At 48.2% G+C, this 12,364-nt stretch overlaps 1 protein-coding gene across 1 annotated transcript in view; it reads left to right on the forward strand.

Annotated features, from left to right (window-relative positions):
* The window catches only part of ADAM12 (ADAM metallopeptidase domain 12), a 351,251-nt gene that overhangs the window by 286,713 nt on the left and 52,174 nt on the right, over positions 1-12,364 (forward strand). The window contains exons 12-14 of the mRNA XM_088020108.1: positions 3,958-4,135; positions 9,090-9,179; positions 10,623-10,818. Of these exons, the coding sequence (XP_087876234.1) occupies positions 3,958-4,135; positions 9,090-9,179; positions 10,623-10,818 (464 nt within the window). The remainder of the gene's footprint in view (positions 1-3,957; positions 4,136-9,089; positions 9,180-10,622; positions 10,819-12,364) is intronic.

Raw genomic sequence — 12,364 nt, forward strand, 5'->3', positions numbered from 1 at the left:
GGATCACAGTTTATGGCAACCCCGAGCTGAGAGCCCGCGCCTTGGCTCCGTCTCTGCAGCTGGCTTCCCCGCTCCGATCCCTGGGAGCTCTGCCACACTCAGGCACCCCCGGTCTTTCTGTGACCCCGAGGGTCATGAGACCACACTGTCCCGTGAGGTTTCCACCCCCCACTTAGCCACTGGAGCGACGTCCCTCAGCGGAGCCGACTTCTATAAGGTCCGATTTTGTGCTCCGTGGCTCTAGCACTTGCCAGAAGTGGCCGACGGAGGCCCCCTCCTCTGCCATCTATCCTCCCGAATATCGCCTCGGATTCACTTCTCCGCACGTTCTACCTTCCAGTAAGTGGTCACTTTTCTGTTCAGAGAGTTGTTGCTTTTTTCTTCAATCTCCTCTTGAGTTTGTAAGTTTTCAGAATGGTTCGATCCCTATTCAGCTGAATTCCTGGGACCAGACGAAATCCTGGTCTCCTCCTCCTCTGCCATCTTGCTCCGCCCCTACCCATAATGTTTAATTCTGCTGTCATCCAAAGCTGAAAGGCAGAGTTGGTACCTAGGAGTGGGGTGATGAGTTTGGCCGTGCCAAGCATCCTCCTGGTGTCATTCTTTTACCTGTGACTGAATTGAAGAAATAGCCATCTTAATCTCTGTGCTGATTGATCCTGTCCATGGATTCTTGACACTGTCCTGGGGAGTAGCTTCTATACCTTGTTCATGGTCCATTGCACATTTTTCATAAAGATGAATGAACTGTTCTTTGACTCCTTAAGCCAAGACCTCAGTTGTTCACTAGGCATTGTGTAACCAGTGGCTATTTGGATGTCAAACGTTTTCAAATATGTGTCGATTAGGATTGTATTATAATTAGAGGAATCTAATGTTTGGTGCCATCAAATTCCCTTTGGAGATTTGAAATCATTTTACCTCACTAAATTCTGTTTATTGGATGAAGGGCCATTGGGTTAAATATAACTTTTAGATATTCTCTATTTGCTTGTCATTCAAAAATAGTGTGCTCAGGGCACCTGGATGACTCAGTCAGTTAAGCGTCCAACTCTTGATTTCGGCTCAGGTCATGATCTCAGAGTCATGAGATTGAGCGTCATGTAGGGCTTAGTGCAGAGTCTGCTTCAAACTCTCTTTCTCCCTCTCCCTCAGCCCCTTCCCCCTGCGTGTGTACTCTCTCTCTCTCAAATCTTTTTTTTTTTTTTAAGTTTGCTAAAAAGGGAGAAAATAATAAAGTTTGAAGTTCTTATGAAAAATGCCTTTAACCATTATCAGTACCTGGTCCGTGCAGGGTAGAGCCCCCCCACCACCACCACTTAATGCTACTCCTTAGTAGTCTTCTTGCCATCGGCATGAGCTCAGGTGGCCTAGGGGCCTTCTACTGAGCAAATTCATCTAGTCCAGTCACATCTCTCCATGTATCTTTACACCAGCTCTCCCTTGTTCCTGGAACATTCCTCCTCCAGATGTGCCCACAGCTTGGTCCCTCACAGCCTTCTGGTGAGAGCCTCAAATGCCATCCCCACCCCTGGTGATGTCTTTCCCTAGCAGCCTTCCTAAAAATTCCGTTCTTCCCACACACAACCTCTCCTTCTTGCTTGTTTTATTTTTCTCTTTGACATTCCTTTCTAGCACCCTTTCTTGGCCCCCTTATGCATTACCTTCCTGCCCCACTGGAATGCAAGCTCCATGATGGTCAGGATTTTTCTATGTTTTGTTCATCCCCCTATTTCTAAGAGAAATTGAAATTTATTATTACAAGGATAACTCCAGACAGCATCTAGCACAGGCACACAAATGTGGTTTTGCCAACAAGGATCTCCTCTCCTCTCCCAAACACTCTCAAGTTTAAATCCTGGACTTAAACTGATCCCATTCACCTTATTACTATCGATCCCTTTTCTTTAATGTCATCTACCCAAAGCCCAATAGGTATTTGTTATTTTGCAAGGCAATGAGATGGGAGGACCTGTGTGAGTTGGGACTGGAGCTGGCATTTGCCCTCTAGCCTCTGGACATTAGTGGACATTCTCTGCCCCCTTGTGAAACATTGATTCATACCACTCTTTCCCTGGGCTTCTCTAAACTACTGTTATTCTTGCTCTAAGCCCTTCCTGAGATTTACAGGTGATCCTAGTGTCTTTTCTAATGAGCTGTTAAAACATTCTAGAAATCAGTTCCTTTCCAGAATGAACTGATGAGAATTCATCACAACACCTGGCTGCATGGCACATGAGAATAATGTTTGACCTCCTGGATCAGGCCCTGACATACCTAAGTGTCCTAGGACTCTCAGCGTTGAAGAAAGTCTGATCCTTGCCTTGATGAAACTTCTTTCTTTGCAAAGGGAAGAAGTGCTCTCAAGTCCCTGTGTAATGTACCATTGCCTTTTCAATACAAAGCACTTCTAAACTGATAAAATTAGAATTTTCTTGTGATCATCATTTGAAGCTATTTTGATATCAAAATTGATATCAGCATCATTTTGATATCAAGAATAATCAATCTGTCTGCCAAGGAAAGTTAAGATTTTCAAAGGAACTTTGTGACAGCAGTAGAAATAAGTCCTGGTTTATTCTTGCCTTTCCATCCAAGAGCAAGATTTGCACTTATCAATTTATTTATAGATTAGAATTCTCCGGAGTTAATAGCCTGAGATTGATAGAAAACACTTGGTGAGGGGGGGGAATAAGACAGTATTACCAGTGTATTAGGAGGAAATTATCCTGATCTCGAAATATTGCCAAACTGTATCAAATGGTGGCCAGTCGGCCATCTTCAGGAAGATGCAATAGCTTGCATTGGTTTAGCCAGTTGATTAGGATCCAGTTATAATGTCATCCTAAACGTCTGCATGGAAAGAAGGTGTTTAGGCTTACTGGTCAGCAGTCCCCTGCTTCCTCACTAGGTAATAAAAGCTTCTGGGTTTTTGGCATGCTTGTCCCTTATAATCGTTGCTGTCTCAAGATAGGAGAAAATGCATTTGGAGAGAGAGCGAGATACCCCACGTGTGTTGGATAACACTAGCCGCTGTAGGTGTGTTTCCCTTCCATGTGACAGCCCGGAGCTCTAAGCTGCAGGTGGCTTCCCTCCCAGCACTGAGTCAGGACCAGGTGCCATGTCTGACTCCTTCCGCTCCTGGGACATTGGAATACCCTGAGCCCAGCTCGCAGCGGGAAAAGAAAGGACCCGAAGAAGAACACTCACTTAACTACCTTCAGCCAGAAGCACTCCCCATCACTTCACCTCTGCTCACGTTCCATTGCCAACAATTAGTCATAGAGCCACCCTGGAGTGAGGGAACGGGACAGCCCCTCTAGACCATGGAAGGGGGAACATGAACGTCCCAGGGGAGTTGGCCAGCTTTGCCACATCCCTCTGTAGTCCTGGGATTTGGGGGCAAGAACGGGACCTGCGTTTCTGGCCACCTCCATTATCTTACAGCTATGCTTTGGGAAGCAGTCATTTGCCCTTCGTAAACCCGCATGCCAGCATCAGCTGGCCCTGACCCATAGCAGGATGGTGTCCATGGAGCCATGGAATTGATAAACACAGGCTTTTGTACTTGTGTCTCCTTTGTACTTTCCAATACGGACATCGGTATGTGTTCATACTGTATGGAAGCTGCAGGTCCTAAGAATTCATTTTTCATTGTATCGTTTCATACAGAACCATTAATAGTTGTCCATAATGACATTCTGGCTAAATTTGTTGATTTGAAAACTGTCAAAAGATCATTTCTTTTTTGATAGAGCACCTCCTCCTTGGTAACATTGGCACTGTCCAGGAGCAGATCTCGGGAGGTAGCCGAACGTGCCTCGTTCTGTGCGAGGTCGTTAAGCCTTTGTTTACGGAGACGAACAGCGGACAGGTGGGCAGGTGTCGTCAGCAGGTGCCGTGAACACCTGCCCATTCTGTGCCTTGACAACTGACTGGCCCAGCTCTTCCCCACAGGTTCCCATTCCCCATGGTGTTCAGCAGCTGTAGCAAGAAGGACCTGGAGGTCAGCCTGGAGAAGGGCGTGGGGATGTGCCTCTTTAACCTGCCGGAAGTGAAGCAGTCTTTCGGGGGCCAGAAGTGCGGGAATGGCTACGTGGAACAAGGAGAGGAGTGTGACTGTGGGGAGCCCGAGGTAAGAGACCCATCCCGGGACCATTGCCTCGCGGCCGTGGCTAACAAAAGAGCATGCACATGGAAGAATGACACAGCAGAATGAAAGTGCTAGAAACTCAGGATGGAAAGTCCTAAACGGCCACCTTGAACAGCCGCACAAGCCAGGGTGGCCCTCTCGAACTGTAACGATGGCACAGAAGTCATAGCACTGGTTTGAAATGATAAGGGATCTTCTCTATTGAAGGACACCATGTAGGGGAGGCGAGATGAGGACAGAAACAATAAAAAAAGCATTTAGCTCTGAGTGTAACAGAGAAGAAAGCTTTGGGATGCTAGCTTCAGATGGCTAATAAGCATCCTTTCTTTCTCTTTGTAAGGCGAGCAACCAGAGGGGAATTTGAATAAGCAACATTCATTTTGAACCAAGAGCTCCCGCCCACGTTGTGATTCTGCCTAATGCCACAGCCTCCTCTATATGCACAAGCCGAGGCTCCAGGCTTCTGCATCCTCGCTTGTTAGCAAAAGCAGGGAACAATTTTATCCAGCAAATGGCTTACTGAGCCCTGTTTCCCAGCCAATGTCAGGAAAATTTCTTGTTTCCGTAGGGCCCAAGATAAAGTTAATCAACGTAAAAATGATAGCAGCCGGTTTTTAATCTCTGAATTATCTTGAGAAGGAAAGAGAAAGATAGGACACAGTAAGACCTCCTGGTAAAAACAAGTGCCTCCTAGAAGCTTGGAGGGGGTTGTGTTTAATATAAATCAAAGCAAGCAGTTTGTATTGCAAGCCGTCTGCATGTGGGATTCCCTCCCTGAGAGCTGATGCAAGCTGGAATGGCAGACGGGTTCAAGACGGGCTTAGCTGGTTGCACAGACAGGCTTGGAGAGGGCTTAGGAAGAGCATGTTTTGGAGAGCTGCTCTGAAAGGGGGTTCTGGGGTGGAAGGAAATGTGCAGAGACCCTGGGCTATCCCTCGGATTCCTGTGTTTATCAGACAGGCAACTGATTGTAGAATCTCCTTCATCTGCTTCATCTCCAAGACTCTGTGGTTTCCTATACCAGCAGGACCGATCTGGGGCTCAGTCTGGCCATTTCTGGAAGAATGTCGGGAGTGAATAAATACTAGGGGATGGGGCTTATAGGGGTGGTCCCATCAAATGTCTGTGTGCCCTTTCCAAACCCGGGATTCATCCTTGATAACAGCTCCGTCCAGAGCAGCAGAAATTGTGCTCACAACATGCTGAGGGTGATTGCTGTACGGGAGCAAATCCTCATGCATGGGGCTATAGAAACTCTTCTTAAGATTAGTGGAGGAAAACTTGAAACTGTCATGGGATGGGGTATTCAAAGGGGAAATTCCTTAGAGACTGTTAATTACTTGAAGAAAAACAAAATTAGTTTAAATTATCCCTAGTTCTCAGGAGAGGTCATGTGGCCTTAAAACGGTTTGTCTTTGATTTGAAGTCCTCATAATTCTTTATTTAATCTAAATAAATTTGACAGCTCTTCATAGAGTCATGAACTCTGAGGTTTAGAATGACCACCAGCAGTCACTTGCTCCATATTCCAGTACCACCATGGGCACTACTGCCACCCTCGCCATTACCACCCCCACCCCACCATTACCACCCTACCATAACCACTGTCATCCCTGCCATCCCCACCACCCCCGTCACCACCCCACCATTATCACCCTATCATAACCACTATCATCCTCATCACCACCATCCCTAATGCCATCATCACTGCCACCACTATCATCTCTACCACCATCATCACTGCCAGCACCACTATCCCAACCACCAGCATCACTGCCACCACCAGCATCCCTACCGCTACCATTACCACCGCTACCACCCCCACCATCCCTCCCACCAGCACCCCACCACCACCATCCCTACCACCACTATCATCATTGCCACCACCACCATCATCACTACCATCACCACCCTTACTACCACCCACACCATCCCTTCCACCAGCACCCCGCTACCACCATCACATCAGCAAATGTTTGAGTGCTTGAAACTTGCCAGCCACTGATGTGATCCTCAGCTTCACCTCCATCGAGGAGGCATTCAGCTTTGGCTGGGTGCTTATTATCTCTCCAGGCAGGATACTGTATCGCAGGGCAGCACTGATTAAATCAAACCCCCTTCCTTATGAAGAACCCTATTTTGTCTGCACATAGTTCCCAGCTATATATATCTGTGGTTAGGGTCCTTATTTCACAGATAATTTCTTGGTATTTGAAGAGAACTGTCATTCTCCTCATCCAAAGTCCTTTGGTTCAAGAAATCTTTCAAAGTCATGGGCAAGGTTTTTGCTTCAATTTGCAGTTCTTTAGTTTTTGCTTTTCAAACTGCATCTAACAATGTAACAACCCATATCCAGTTTCCAACTTGCTTTGACCAAGACTTTTAGTCAGACCTGGGCTCAGTTCACCTGGGCTCTCTACCCACCTTCCCAGTGCTCAGGCCCCGGAAATATTTGTTACATCTGTGCTTCATATTGGCCCACACCCACCCCCGTCCCCCAAAGAAGGACTGGGTGTATCACCACATCAGCGAGCAAATGGGATCAGAACCACTTCCCCAGTGTACAACTGAGCCCAGCTTCTGCCCTCTTGCTCCTGGATATAATCTACACTGTTTTCAAGAAGATGCACCTTAGACATCCCAGAGCACAGTGATGAAGAATCTGGGTCTACTGCCCACAACCCAAGAAGGACAGGGCTTTTGCAGCATTCTCTAATGGCTTCATTACTCTTTTTTCTTTGGAAACTTAGTGTTCATTGGCTCTGTTGAACTTTTCTATTGAGTACTAAAATAATAAATGTATCAGCAGATGAAGAATTTGTCTCTTCTGATAAATACAGTACTGCGGAAGAAATAGATCCTGGGCAGTTACGAAGGCAAGTGGCTGCTGAAGCCTTCCATACAGGGCATGGGATTTACATCCACCATAAGGATATCCTGACAACTCACTCATTCATCCCACTCACAGGGTTGGGAAAGCAGCCTTATCTCCTTGTTTAAAGTCAATAGAATGCCAGTAGCCTGCAAATATCTTTTAAACTTAGTTATCTTTCTCACATTATCAATCCCCTTTGAAGTCAAAGCCATTCTGCTTGGCTGCATTTCCATTTGAGCAGCTGCTTATATTGTTTGGTGATTTGGTCAGGGGTGGGGGGAGGTAGTTCTCCAAGAATCTTAGGACCCAGTTTTCAGAGAGCCGATTTAACTTAGTAGCTCAAGGAAATCTGTAATTTGGTTAGTGTGTCATTAGTAGAGCCATTTAGACCTTAATGAGCAGGATGACATTGCTGTATATTTGATGGTACTGGTCAGGAATGCAATCAATGGACTCCTTTGAAAACAAAAACAAAAACAAAAACAACAGAAAACCAAGTTCCTAAACTTTATAGGATTATAAGTCCATGAGTTAGAAACCATTACTGTCATGAAAGTTACAGCTATGACTTCTGGTTGGCACTTTTATCTTATTGTGTATATTATACACTCCGGATGTTTATAAAGTCCTTGAACAAATTTAAAATTTAATAACTTTGGTTGTATATATAATAGGGGCAAATGGTAAACACCAAATGAGAGCATAATTCACAGTCTTACGCAGGGTACAGTTCAGAGATCTGGGATAGTCCTAAATCTTCTTGATTATCAACAAAATGCTATTAATTGCATTTATAATACTAATGATAAATTCATTTACAGAAGATGGTTTTCAGGAGTAAACGACTACATTCTTAAAATAGTACATGGTGGCGCAGATGGTTAAGCGTCTGCCTTCAGCTCAGGTCATGATCCCAGGGTTCTGGGATCGAGCCCTGCATCGGGCTCCTGGCTCAGCAAGGAGCCTGCTTCTCCCTCTCCCTCTGCCTCTCTCCCTGCTCATGCTTTCTCTTCTCTCTCTCTGTATCTCTGTGTCTCAAATGAATAAATAAAATCCTTTAAAAATAAAATAAAAAAAATAGTACATGGTTGGCTTCACTAGCTAATAGTATATACATTCTTCTGCTTGTGTCATATACTAAATAAAGGACATTTATAAATTAACACTAAAGACCCTATGAACTCTTCCTTCTGATAATTCAGTTTCTTCTAAAATGTGTAAACTCCAAGTTATTGGGATGTTTTAAAGTACAAGGACTTCATGAATACACTAGATAATATGTGTAGACCTTTTGTAGACAGCTAAGCAAAGATGTCCATCCCCTATAGGGTTTTTTGTTAGAAAAAAGCAGGTACTTGTAAAGCACAGCTTAAGAAAGGAGGTAATTTTCTCTCATTTCAGAGGGAATAATGCATCTAATATTTGATCTGTTTAAATCCCTTGCAAATCAGTGGGCACAGCCTACAGACCTTCCAGTGATCTTGGTCCTTGTACTGTGCATTTCAGACCTGACAGGTGCCTTGTCAGGTGAGGCAGCCCACCTGTGCTAGCAGGAGTCTTGGCCACACCATTTGGTAGGATTGCAGGGAACTGTGATCCAAACACACTGATTGGACTTCATTTCCTGCCAGCATGCTCCAGGTGAAAAGGGGTCGGTATTTGAAGAGTTACGGTGGTATGCATCTCTGTATATAAGTAAGTTCAAAGATCCTGATACGGTTCACAGCAATAAGCCCCGCATGCATCCAAGAGCTCCCTACAGAGCCCCAGCCACAGCCCACTTGGTTGGATTCAGTAGCCAGCCTTCTTGCACAGGCTCCCTGGCCCTTCACAAAAGGCACTGAGGGCTACTGACTCTTTCCAGGGACTCACCCCATCAGTTCATAAGCACTCACCAGAGGCTTAGCTTTCTTACAGATGAAGATACTCTCAGTCAGGCTGGTTTGCAGCTCAAGGGCCAGGCCCTCTGGTTCTTCCTTCCCTTGACGGTCCCTGCCTTCCATGAGCAGTTGCCCCCTACGACCTACGACCGTGTCCCACGAACCCCCCTCCCCTCTGCAGGAATGTATGAATCTCTGCTGCAACGCCACCACGTGCACGCTGAAGCCAGACGCTGTGTGCGCGCACGGGCTGTGCTGTGAAGACTGCCAGGTGAGTTCTCTTGGCCCCATGGCCACCCCCTGGTTCAGCGGGTTCCACTCTGAGGCCGGACACGTGACACCTGTGCTGTGAAAACTATAACCCCTTACAGCACAAGTCAGTGTCCCCCACTGCCTGATCTTACTGTCACCCGATCTTCGTGAGAAATGCACACTTCAGTGCTGAGTCACCTGTGGTAAGTTATTTATTTGTGGGTTGAAAGCAACTGTGCCAAAAATCTCCAGCTCAGTGTTAAATATGCCCGTTGTGCCATTGGAGGTGCTTGACATCCCCTCACCCTAATGGGAACACGTGGAGAGCTGGGAGCATCTGCCCACTGGGCTAAGAAGCCATGTGGGCTCTTCCAGGGGTCTTAGGTCAACATCTCCATCTTGACGTCTTCCTAACACAAGGTGCTGGCCAGCCCGGCCCACCGCGGCACTTTCCTGCCTTGCCTGTCCTTGCTGCCGTGACTGGGTTTACTTTGGCCATTGCAGTGTCGGTCTCATTATTCAGAGCTGAGATCTGACAGACTAGAAGCCTGAGCTTTTGATGCAAAAATTCCAAGGGTAGACTTTATTTCTTTTTTAATTAAGCAATTGATTTTGGCCTTCTGCTGGCAGGAAACTCCCTCTTAGCTCCCCCATGAGAGCCCAGTGATTCAGAAGTGCATTGCACCATCTTACATCCGGCTTGAAATATCCCTCCTGCCCTTTTAACTTGTGACTAACTTCTGGGGGATTGTTCAAGGAAGCTGACACCCCTGGCACATGGCTGCTGGTGGGGGAGAGTGTTGGGGACAAGGGGGGGAAGGAGGGTCGCTGACTGTGTGGCCTCTGACCAGCCACTCTGAGCCTTCGTGTCTTCAACCATGAAATGATGAGGCGTTGGCCAGTGGTTCTGAGCATCTTTCATTGCTCCCTTGCTTCGCCTCTTCTCTCCTCCTCCCCATGAAGTCCTGCAGACAGGTTTCCAACTCCATGATTTGATGACAAAGTGAAATATTATTGTGACCAGGCCCTTGGGATGATTTTCGTCATCTGGGCCACAGCGGTAACACCGTTAAGTACACACGTCGTCATAAAACATGTGACAGTGTTGGCCACCGGAGATCTTCTTCAGAATGAAGGAGCCCGTCAGCCAGCACTCCCTTCCCACTCCTCCTCTGAGGAGACAGGTGCCAGTCGTCAGCTCGTCTGCTCAGCAGAAAATCCTAGTATTGCATGAAATTAAAAAGCAGCTCTTGATTGCACCCCCATAGTGGAAAGGTGAACCCCAGAGCCCAGAGCAAGATTCTGTTTAATGACTCTCTGTGTGTCTCTTGCTTTGGAATCCTTGCCCTTTTATGTGGGGCTTCATGAGGGTGGCCTTGCTCTGTTCTGCCCCTGGGGTGCTGCTGGGAAGCGGCTCCCCCTCTCCTGCAGCACACAACCTATAAACAGCCTCTTCTTCCAGCTGAAACCTGCAGGGACAGCGTGCAGGGACTCCAGCAATTCCTGTGACCTCCCAGAGTTCTGCACGGGAGCCAGCCCACGCTGCCCCGCCAACGTGTACCTGCACGACGGGCACCCGTGTCAGGGGGTGGACGGCTACTGCCACAGCGGCATCTGTCAGACCCACGAGCAGCAGTGTGTCACACTCTGGGGACCAGGTAGGCGGCTGCCACCAGTGGGCGCGTGGCACTGGGGCTGGGGAGCTCGCTCGCTCTCCAGAAGCATGACTGCTGCAGTGCACCATCTACAAAGCTTCCCTCCATTCAGCTACAGAGAGTGGCCTCCTGGTAGGTCTGGGGCCAGGCCGGGCACTAGGCAGGCAAAAACGGGTGCTGCCCAGAGCCTGTCCTGAGGCCTCAGTGCGGTCCAGTGAGGAGAGGGTCCAATGCGTGAGCACCTATCGTGTGCCCGAGGGAGTGACGGGGAAGAATCAGCCATGACTCCTGGTCTCAGATAGCTTCACAGGTAGTCGGGCAGACGGACAGAACCTTCCATCCACTCTGATTATGTGTAAGTGCTTCTTGGTGCTCAAACAAGGACGCCAACCAAAGGCTGGCGATGCCAAAGAGAAAGTCGCTGCGGACTTGATGCATGAGTAGTCTGTGACCAGGAAGGACAGGGAGGGGTTGCTCCTGACACAAGGAGCAGCAAGCTGGCCCTCGGATGGGAAGGTGCAGGGAAGGCACTGCTGGGATGGGCGGCCTGGATACCAGAGCTCAAAGGAAGAACGCGGACACGGGTGTTGAAGAGCCTTGAAAGCCATTCTGGTTCTAAAAGCAGAGGGATGGACTTGTGTGTTCCAAAAAAGGTGCCCAGATGGGCAGTTAGTCAGGAAGCAGCTGCTGGGGTAATTAGAGGCTGTCCCCTCACTGCTTCCTGGGTAGGGGATGCTGGGCCAGATGCTCAGTATGACTTGTCCCTTCTAATTCCCAACCTTAGAGATAGGGACAATGACTACAGTTTAGAGAAAGTGAAGCTCAAATTCAGAGACTGGAAGTCAGTCTCATGAGGTTGTGAGGCTGGGATTTGAACCCAGGCCAGTTGGCCCAAAGGCAGGGTGATATAACACAGGCTGGGCAGTCACACCAAAGAGCCAGGTCTAGAACAAAGTTCCACAGAAGCGCCACAGTCAAACGGATGCTTGGATGCAAAAGAGGGAATAATCGGTCCTCTAGGCATGTCTCTCCTCTTTTGACCCATCTTCTGGGGCCAAAGGTCCAGGGCCCTGGGGAACAGCCAGGGCCCAGTGGATTCCCCACCCCAGGGTTTGCTGCCTCTTTCCAGCTCCAGGATTCCAGCAGTAAATCCCACGGAGAGCACTTTCTAAGAGTGTGGTCCCCACCCTGTCTTGTCATTCTCCCTCCTCCCACTGCCTTTCAGAGGTGACCTCAGGGCTGGCCAGGGACACCAGCTATGGCAAGGCCACTGTGGTCAGCCAAGCAGAGAGCCAGGCAAGCTCCAGGGGGAGGGAAATCCGATATGGGCCTTTGTCAGACTTTCATTGTGAGGTTTTGGTTTCAGTGTGATGTGGAAGTGGTGAGCGAGCAGGGAGAGCAGGGACAGACGTTTCTGAGGGTCGGGTCCTGCCATGGAGCCCACTGCCCCACCAGCCAAAGGTGCCCCTCTGTACTCGGACCTCCCTACGGGGCAAGAAGGAGCGGCACGGATGCAGCAACAAGGGGCTGATGCAGCCTGTTCTTAGTA

The sequence above is a fragment of the Eumetopias jubatus genome, unplaced genomic scaffold (assembly GCF_037043125.1).
Source record: "Eumetopias jubatus isolate StellerSeaLion01/CBP00866 unplaced genomic scaffold, mEumJub1_p1.0 scaffold_17, whole genome shotgun sequence".
In the NCBI taxonomy this organism is placed as follows: domain Eukaryota; kingdom Metazoa; phylum Chordata; class Mammalia; order Carnivora; family Otariidae; genus Eumetopias; species Eumetopias jubatus.